Source organism: Mytilus edulis, chromosome 11, assembly GCF_963676685.1.
Source record: "Mytilus edulis chromosome 11, xbMytEdul2.2, whole genome shotgun sequence".
Taxonomy (NCBI): domain Eukaryota; kingdom Metazoa; phylum Mollusca; class Bivalvia; order Mytilida; family Mytilidae; genus Mytilus; species Mytilus edulis.
In genome coordinates this window covers 12360875-12371260 of record NC_092354.1, presented here as the reverse complement: position 1 = coordinate 12371260, position 10386 = coordinate 12360875, and the positions used below count along the sequence as shown (strand labels likewise).

The window sequence follows — 10386 nt, the reverse complement described above, 5'->3', positions numbered from 1 at the left end:
GGTCATATACATTTTCTAACCTTGAAACTTGACCTTCAAATTAAAACACGTTTGTCTATGACAAGAGCTAAACAAGACTGTTAGCGATAGATCAAAGAATTACAAGGCACGAACGTCATTTAAAACTTAAGCAAGAGCAGCTTGGTTCCCTTTAAAGCAAAACTAGTGGGATATTCGGTGCTCTGGAAGGGTAAGGAGATTCTGCTCCACATGTGGCACCATCAGCCTAAACAATGTGAACGAAGTACACCATGATGAACATGTTTCTTTTAGCGAGCGATGTATCAAATCGTTCTATTCAATAAGAAGATGTGCCATTAACACCTGTAGATGTCTTCTTTGGTCGCCTTTGTTTATGCATCGAGCAATTGCTCAATGTTTCAAACGAAGCTAGAAGTACAACAAAACGCATTGTTTTATTATTATTTAATCGTAGAAGAGGAAAGTATGCAATTTGGTCGTCATGTATTGGAAAGAAAAAAACCCTTCACATACATTGTAGTTTAAAATAGATCATCATTTATTTCTTGCCCAATAAAAAAGGAACATCTAGATTGATTTTAGACACAGTAAAGATTAGGCTCAAACCGGGTATGCTGATCGGAAACCGCGGGTCTCGTGGAGCGATTAATGAAAAGTTAGAAAAGTAAAATCTGGATCCGATTCCTATAGAGGAATTGTGATCCTTGGGAATTAAATACCTACCCACCGTTACAATCTTTTATTTAATTGCTCCGCGGGATTGGGATTATTCCTCGGATTTCGGATGGGGACATCCGGTGTGAAGCTAGCACATGACCAAGCTTCCATTCAATACTCGACTGTAGTATGTCTTATATCCAAGGATTGTAATTAAACATGATTATTGCTATGTGTGATCGTAAACATCTACGGTCTGGTTGATACCTTTAAGATTTCCTGTGTCGTATGTGTCTTCTAATTGACGATCGTAAATATTGTCATTTTCCTTCTCTGTTTTGTTAAGTGCATTACGGGAAGAAATGTCGTAAACGCCATCGGGTTTGATTTCATAATGATCTTCTTCTTTCGTATTTGAAGTTTTTGCATTTTGAAACGAGTTGAATTTATGATGTTTCTGAGAATTGTTTGAGTCAGAAGGAACTAAGTTTGATTGATCATTCGATAGAACATTCCCGGATGTAATTGTTTCTTCTGATACGGATGCGTATAATGAAAAATTATTTTTCTTCGGGTCACTATTTTCTGTCCTCATAATTGATTTAGATGTTTGGCCATTTTTTCTGAAAAAAATAACAGTGAATAATAAAATTATAAATCTTACTAATAATTTTAGATGAGTGATATTGGTGAAAGTAAGTATCATATGAAAGGTCACAACAAGAAATTAAGACAAGAAAACAAAATCTACATATAGTTGTCAACATACAAACTACTTTCAATTCATAATTCGAATGAAGAAATTAATAGGTATTTGTTATTAATATATGTTTGAATATTGATTTTATTGCATGGCACACATATTGATTTTATCATCAATCATGTATGAGTTCTTAATTTTTTTCGTATCTTGTTTTACAGATGACGTGACCGTAATAACGTCCATTTACTTTGAATGTAACATATCGATTTAGACTGATCACCAGGTTTTTACTTGTATGAGTAACACGATGGTTGCCACATGTGCCGTCGGATATGCTTTCCCTTCCGAAGCACCTGAGATCACCCTTGGTTTTTATTGGGGTTTGTTTTACACTGGCTTTTCTGATGTTTGTCTAACTGTATTATAAACTGTTGTTTGTCTAACTGTCATTATTCGTTTTTTGTCGTTGCTTTGTTAGTTTTTCGACTTGAGTAACATTCCTGTAATAGCTTTACTCTTCTCTCTTTATTAAAAAATTTCCTAATTCTAACTGAACTTTTATTCTATCATTATTAGCACACTTCATGTTAATAATGTGTCATTGGGATTGAAATATTTGCCACATGAACTGATTTAGCAAACGACATTTTAATCTTAAATTGATATAGTAGCATACTTATGAAATATTACCTATATTTCCTGTAAATTATGTACATGGTAACGAAGATCAAAATCAGTATAATAACATTGCCGACTACTAGACCACTAACCATTCCTGTAATAGAAATATTATTATCAAATTATAATCGACGATTTATAACAGGGTCAACACAGCCAGTTCATAACACTTTTATTGAATGATTGTTATTCTTCAATTAAACTAAGCAACTTATCTTAAAGTAGAAGAAGATACAGAAATTCATACTTGTCTTTTCGCATTCACGATGGAATTTTTGTCAACATTGTCAGATGTAATTTCTGATTTCTCGTCCAAATACTTAATCTAAGAAAATGCTATAACAATTCATTATAAAGTAGCGGGGAGGAACATTTTCAAACAGTTATATTCTAGAATCGTCTGCGTTCTGATGATTGATCATCGGAAATGAAACAGTGAAAATAATGGAGGGTCGTACTCGAAAAGGCTGAGAAATATTTCCGTTTCAAGACGTTACAAAACATTAAGTTCAAATATATGAATATGTAAAACATAACATTTAAATTTCCATTTATTATAGGATTTTATAGGGCATGATTTCCTAGGAATATTAGTCTGGGGACATAGATTACTAATATCGGACTTAATATACTAGTAAATTCTGTAACCATTGACTTTTTATACTAGTTTTATGTGTCCGCCCAGACATATTTTGCCAGGACAAATGTATCACTTACAAATAAAAATGCATTTTATGCATAACAATACGTTCAAAGTTAACAGTTATAAGCTGAGTCGTAAGAAAATTGAAACCGGAAGTGAACGTCCAGCATTAGCCCATGGGCTTATACGGGGGCCAATACGGAAAGGAACTGTCCGAAAACAAATATTTACTCCGGATTGATATCAACAGGACAAAGTCACCATTATTTAGATACTGATTTATTCATACTAGGGCTGCTTTGCTGATATCATTTAATAATAATTAATATTGTTATTATAGAGCATCATATTGCTTTAACTTTTATGAGGGTGTTCAGTGACTGTTGTTTTTTTGCTTTACTCAAATGTTAGTATTATTTTAGGAATTATATAAGAGTTGCAGTATACAGTTTTCCCACGTGTCTATTGGCTAATTACCGTATAATGAAATCCTAATATGTCAATATACATGTTTTATTTTAAGTGTAGTTGTTGGTCCGAGACCACAATTATTTCGTAGTGCATTTCTTTTAGAACATAAAATGAAAATAAAAAAAATCCCACCTGCGCTTTCTCAAAGAAACTTTTACAGTGTGTTGTACTACTTTTGGGACAAATTATATCAAAATTATAGAAAACTTCATCGGCTCTAGCTCAAAATGTGGACAATTTTATGTTTAGGGCGTCTTGAAATCTTTTGACAGCTTTCGAAGTGCTAATTTTTAACCTTTTTCAGCTGGACCAAATCACTACTTTCCTTTAAAATTCTGGACCCAAATTTTTTTACAGTGTTGCCCCCCCCCCACCCCCCTACTTGCAATTTGAGGCATTAAACATGGAGAAATAAATTTGGAAGGGGTATAAAAATTAATGACAAGTGACCCACTGTCAACACTAGGGACTATATTTGAAAATCAAGGGACGACAATTGTGGTCTTGGACCTGTTTGGCTTCCGTCCCCTTTACGCTCACTATATCTTGTTACAAACCTTTTCCTCCAGTGTTTTCTGAACTCTTTGATTGTAGTAAATCATTCAAATTACATTCAATATCGTCAGAACTACCAACTGAAATAAAAATTGAATTCATTTGATACTTGCTTTGTACCCCTTCCTTTCCATTGGTCATGTTGGTGGACCACTCTTGTTGTTGAATCTTTCCATTAAATTAGTAAGTGCGCAACAATTAATAAATCCGATTGATTAATTTTCAATTTATAAACACCAAAAGAAATCAAAATGAAATATGTGAAATATGCACCCTAAAATGTTGATCATGAGACGAGACTAGAACGGAAAGAATGTTTCTTTAAAAAATCAAGAAATCATGTCTTGAAGCTCCAAGAAATAAATGGAATTTCGGAAGATCTTTTTAATAATTTTGCAAATTTTAAGACGACCAATTTTTCACATTTTTTTTCTACATATATATACTCACCAAAGTTAATCCAACCCAATTTGTCGTTTTAGCATCTAAACTGACTACGGGTAATATAACTTCATTATTAGTATGAATGTACTTAGAATATTTTGTATTTCCCAAATTACAGAACCCATAAAGGGCAATAATAGTATGCCAAAATAAGAATAACGTCATTTGCGTTTCCTTTCTTTTTTGGCCACATTCATCCAATGGTGTATGATGTTGGAAATATTTCTAAGTATGCTTTAGATTCTGTTCGCTAACATTACTGCGCGAGTCGTTAACCTAATCTGAAATAACATACCGCTGCAAATATAGGTCATGTTTGTTGAATTGCAGTCCGAGTTTATTTCTTTACTAGAAGTAGTTGTGTCTGCGTATAACCTCGTGCGGCAGATATTATTTTGGAGAGAATTCACTATAAATAGAAAGAAGAAGAAACGATAAGTGTTAACGATATAATTAAAATTTCAATATCCTAAAGTGAGGTGGTTTATTAATGGCAGATCTGTGACACATTCAGTTAGATTTATGCATTCATTTCACAAATAGACTAAGAGATTAACATGTTGTTTCAATTGTTCTAACTTATTATTTTCTTCATGACCTGCCTAAATTATATATTTAGGACGATACACTTGTCTATTGTTAAAGACTTATATGACCTATAGATAAAAGATGTGTTAATGGCCAATGACAAATATTACATGCATACTAGCATGACGACATGTTTCCGCTTTATACTAATCTTACAAAGCACGAAGAAGGTTTGAAGCAAACGAGAAAATTTAATATCTGCAAAAAAATCTTATAATAGATTTATCTTGTCCATAATAGTGAAATAAATTCGGAGGTCATACACGTATGATAGAACAAAATCGTCATGCTGAAATTCTATTTTGAATTGAGATTTTGGTAGTGCAATAACTTGTGATCCAGTTGGTCAATTCTTTTCAAATCTTGATAAACTGACAACATATTCTAGGTAATTAAAAGTTTAATAATTTTTTTTAAACTTTTCTCATTCCGAAATTATGATCCTAGGATGGTCATACTTATGCTCTTTCTACAGAGCAATATTGTTTCTAATGACACAATGCTTTCAGGCGTAACGGCCAATAATTCACCAATAAATGTAAGATAAACCATTGTTTGTTTCAGTTTGGCGTCAAATTATCTTAATAAACAGGGAGGGAGGGGGGAATAATTATGTTAATTGTTACAGGAACAGATAGATAGATTTAAGACCTGACCAGGTTAACAAGGAATAACATCTAGAAAGATGACTAGCAATTTTTTATAAACCTATGGGGGGTAAACGTAGAGCCCAACGAGAAGGCCAATTATCGTGTTGTAACTATAAAGTTTACCTTTTTCATAGACCACATAATATGGAAAGCTTCCATACTCTCCTGTTCCGCATACATCGTTACTGTTTCCGGGACATTGAATTTCTTGACCAAAACAGAAAGATGCGGTAAATATAACACTTTTGTTATAACAGAAGCATGACTTGGTCTGTAAAAAAGGAAATAACAAATTAAAAACCACTTGCTCAGAGAACATTTAAGGTCTTTCCACTCAAATTAAGATAATGATTTTGAAATACAATGTTGAGGAACTTTTTTCATCAATTAAGGGAGATAATAAGCCACTTCCGGTTAAATTAAAGTTACTTCAGGTGTCAAATAATAGCTTACTTTACTCTGATTCTAAAAAAGTATTGTTTCTATATTTTTTTTGGCTTAAAATTGCTACTTCCGGTTTTAAAAAGGTCACTTATCATGGTTAACATTTTCAAAGTTATACGTAAAATAACCAAATGTAAAAAAATACAATGGTCATAGATCAAGGACATCAAATCAGAAAACCCTAGGTCTTTATTATATATGGTTAATGAGTTATATAACTATACGTATAATTCTTAATATTTAATATTAATAAAAATAGAGGGGCTAAAACTCCCAAGAAATGTCTACGCACCATTTCAACCAAAATGTCTGTGTTACGACATGTCGCAACTATCAGTTTAGTTGAAAATTATTTTCGATATCTTATACGGTTTCTGAAAAGAAGTGAAAACAAGCCAAAATAAACTTTAAAACATGACCTTGACCTTTTAACCTTGGCCTTATTTTCTTACTTTTTTTTTTGGTCCAAGTACATAAAAATCAAAAGACCCTAGGTGTCTATCACTTATGGTTTACCAGTTACAATTACATTTTTCTTATTAAAGAATACAAAAGGGGAAATAACTTTCATATGGAGTCTTTAGACCGCTTCGGTCAGAATCATTTTTAAGATCCTGATGATATAACGAGAAAATTGATAAATTTGGAGATAACTCTAACAATAAAAAGTGTTCAGTTAAACAGGGTCAGTTTCAAAAGCCCAATTACTGTTCGATATCATATGCGAAAAATCTAAGGGACATCTTGTAAAAACTTTTAAAAAGCGGAAAAGTGGAAAGACCTAATAAAAAAACAAAGGTGCAGGTACGGTAAAGCCCTAAAACGCCAAAATTCTAGTTTATTAATTTTTTCTTGAAACACGAAACTTATTGAATTATCAAGGCCCTCACCGAACTTTCAAGCAGAATCAACTTTCTTCAGCTCTAAAACTGTGTTGCTAAAGGAAAATACCTGTCCCTTTCATTTAGTGTAGATTTAAGAGATTAAGCAGGTCGAGTTGTATATAAAAAAACGTTAACAATGTTGTTATACTGTTTTTTTCAAGTCATAGCTTATAGCATGGTATGGGTTTCGCACATTATTTAAGGTCATTCGATAACTTGTTATTACCAATATTTTTTTCTCTCATATTCATTTAGGAGTTTTCAATAATTTTTCGTCACCATCACTTCAGTGCAAAAATTAAGAGAGAAAAAAACGCATAAACATTCAATGGAATTCATAGACTCGTTGTATATTTGTCCGAATTGAGTTATTTAACATTTACCTGTACAGCAAAGCGCGTGTAATTCTCATTGGCACAAAAGTCTGCACACTTTCCCACGTGTTTATCTGAGGTTCTGTTTACTACTGCTGTTCTTAGTGTGTTAATATTACCATCATAATAACAATCTGAATAAAACAATAGAATACCACTGACTAACCTAATTCAAATGTCCTGACTTATGAGACCACAGAAGGGGACAACCATTTAAGTAGGAGGGCTTATGTTCTTAAAAGAATATTCTATTCCGACGAAGAAAATATATGTTATTCAGAGGAAAGGGAAGACGGGGGAATATTTGCCAATAAATAAAATGTTAAGTCCCCACTCCAAAAAATATATAAATGTTGATGCTTGCGTGATACGAAAAATATTTTTTCAAAATAAAAAAAAACAAAAAAAACTTTATACCCCACTAAATGGTCGCTACCTCAAAATTAACTATAAATACAATTATGCTGGGTATATGAAGGATGTTGGTGACGTAAAATTTTGAAACAAATTGTTTTTATGAGAGTCTGTATGTGGTTTCAATAGGTAATATTTCTACATTAGCTAGAGGTATAGGGAGAGGGTTGGGATCTCAAAAAACATGTTTAACCCCGCCGTATTTTTGCGGCTGTCCCTTTGTTAGTCTTGTATGATTTTTAAATTTAGTTTCTTGTGTATAATTCGGAGTTTAGTATGACGTCCATTGTCACTGAACTAGTATAAATATTTGTTTAGGGGCCAGCTGAAGGACGCCTCCGGGTGCGGGAGTTTTTCGCTACATTGAAGATCTATTGCTGACCTTCTGCTGTTGTCTGTTTTATGGTGGGGTTGTTGTCTCTTTGACACCTTCCCCATTTTCATTCTCAATTTCAATAGTACGGGAAAATGTGTTATAAAGAGAACAAAGATAAGGGATAAAGAATAATGGATAGCTAAAATATAAAGAATAGAGAATAATGGGCAAAATTTATAAAGAATAGAGAAAAATAGAAGAAGGTGGCTAACGAAATTATAGATATGGATAGTCGACCTGCCAATGGATAGAAACAAGTGCCTGTGATTTGAGACCCTCTTTTACACATGTTGTAAGTATGGTTAAGTTCTTATTTCTATGTTAGTGTATCAGTGTTTACACATGTTGTAAGTATGGTTAAGTTCTTATTTCTATGTTAGTGTATCAGTGTTTACACATGTTGTAAGTATGGTTAAGTTCTTATTTCTATGTTAGTTTATCAGTGTTGTAAGTATGGTTAAGTTCTTATTTCTATGTTAGTTTATCAGTGTTGTAAGTATGGTTAAGTTCTTATTTCTATGTTAGTGTATCAGTGTTTACACATGTTGTAAGTATGGTTAAGTTCTTATTTCTATGTTAGTGTATCAGTGTTTACACATGTTGTAAGTATGGTTAAGTTCTTATTTCTATGTTAGTTTATCAGTGTTGTAAGTATGGTTAAGTTCTTATTTCTATGTTAGTGTATCAGTGTTGTAAGTATGGTTAAGTTCTTATTTCTATGTTAGTGTATCAGTGTTTACACATGTTGTAAGTATGGTTAGGTTCTTATTTCTATGTTAGTGTATCAGTGTTTACACATGTTGTAAGTATGGTTAAGTTCTTATTTTTATGTTAGTTTATCAGTGTTTACACATGTTGTAAGTATGGTTAAGTTCTTATTTCTATGTTAGTTTATCAGTGTTGTAAGTATGGTTAAGTTCTTATTTCTATGTTAGTGTATCAGTGTTTACACATGTTGTAAGTATGGTTAAGTTCTTATTTCTATGTTAGTTTATCAGTGTTGTAAGTATGGTTAAGTTCTTATTTCTATGTTAGTGTATCAGTGTTGTAAGTATGGTTAAGTTCTTATTTCTATGTTAGTGTATCAGTGTTCACTGATAGTATGCAAGAACTCAGTCTGAGAGACAAAAGTTTTGTTTTTGAATTGAATTCTAAATTTAGATAAAAAGAAGATCGCGGATCGAAAACAAGGCATGTTTTACTTTTGGTAAATGGATAATCGGATACTAAATTTTCAATGTCTCTTTTTGCAAACTTTAAATGGTGGATAAAACAATTTTTTTTTTGTATAGGGGCCAGCTCGGGATTCGTGTTTTTCTTCGTGTGTTGAAGACCCATTGGTGGCTGTTCCCTTAACTTTAGTCTTGTTTCTCATCTTAACTTTACTTTGAGACCTTGTGTCCCTTTTTAAGTACACCTACTTTCCCATTTTAGATACCATGGTTTACCGGTCCAAACATCCTTTCGGGTTTTTCCGCAGGTACGAATAACTTTACTGAATCTTTCTCCGTACCTCAAGAGCACTCCCCCAACGTTATTGCAAAACTGCTCTGCTTGGTAGTAACTTTTGTTATCTGTGTCAGAATAATATAGTGTAGCTGTTGTACCTATAAATAGATTATTTATAAACATATGGAGTTTGCCGTTTCCTTTCGTAAAAGGTATAAGCAAAACTCAAGCTTTTATCTTTTTTGACGAAATGTTAAATGTATATTTGGTAATTCGCCGTGTCAGAATATTTTCATCAGGATCAATTCCAAGTAATTTGATTAAAAAATGAACGTTCTCTATAGATGTTTCATTTATGGTTCTGAGCCGTTCTGGTATTTAATTTATTTTCTATATATGTCTTATTTGCATTTTGTTTTTTGTTTTATTTTTGTTTTTGTTTTTTAGGCTTTTTTCTCAAACGTGGGAATTTTATAATACTGGAATTTTATAATACTCTTTTGTTTTGTTTTTGTGTTTGTTTTCAGTTAAAAAAAATGTATTCATATCTTCGTATTTAAGATGTGTTTTTGTGTCGTTAAAATAAATTTTTGTATTCCTCACATCCAAATAGATCTAATTGATAAAACAAAAGGTTTTCAAATTTTAAATTTTGTTCATTTGTGTATTGTTTAAATGATTGGGAATACGTTGTAATTATATTGATTATACTTACATTTAATGAAAATAAGTGTCCATATACTAACTATCAAGTCCATCAAGTTGTTGTATTTTTTATTTGTCACAAAGTCCTTATACTAAATCCATTTTGTACGATAATCCTCAAACAGGAAGTTTGTCCTTTCCGCTTACAAACATCTACACTAATCTTAAATCTAGTCATCTATTTATTATCGTTAACGAATAATTCAATTCAACAATACACAGTGCACGAAAATACAATTGAAAGCGCATTACATAACTGGTCAGTACGTATTGCAATTGTACTTAACTAGATTTCTTTTGACTGATCGTCTGACAAAGGTTTCATGAAGCGCAATATCGCACGGTATTTGCTTTTGTTTTTCTTTAATT

General features: G+C 32.2%; 1 protein-coding gene across 1 annotated transcript; it reads right to left on the bottom strand.

The window, feature by feature from the left end:
* Window positions 1-498: 498 nt before the first annotated feature.
* Window positions 499-10144, bottom strand: LOC139493925 (uncharacterized). Its single transcript, XM_071282094.1, has 8 exons — window positions 10028-10144; window positions 9285-9470; window positions 7083-7207; window positions 5495-5642; window positions 4429-4542; window positions 3692-3769; window positions 2033-2117; window positions 499-1262 (listed from the first exon to the last, which is right to left on the bottom strand). Exons 1-8 carry the CDS (start codon window positions 10068-10070, stop codon window positions 869-871), a joined length of 1173 nt encoding a protein of 390 aa, XP_071138195.1. The 5' UTR covers window positions 10071-10144; the 3' UTR covers window positions 499-868.
* Window positions 10145-10386: the final 242 nt, after the last annotated feature.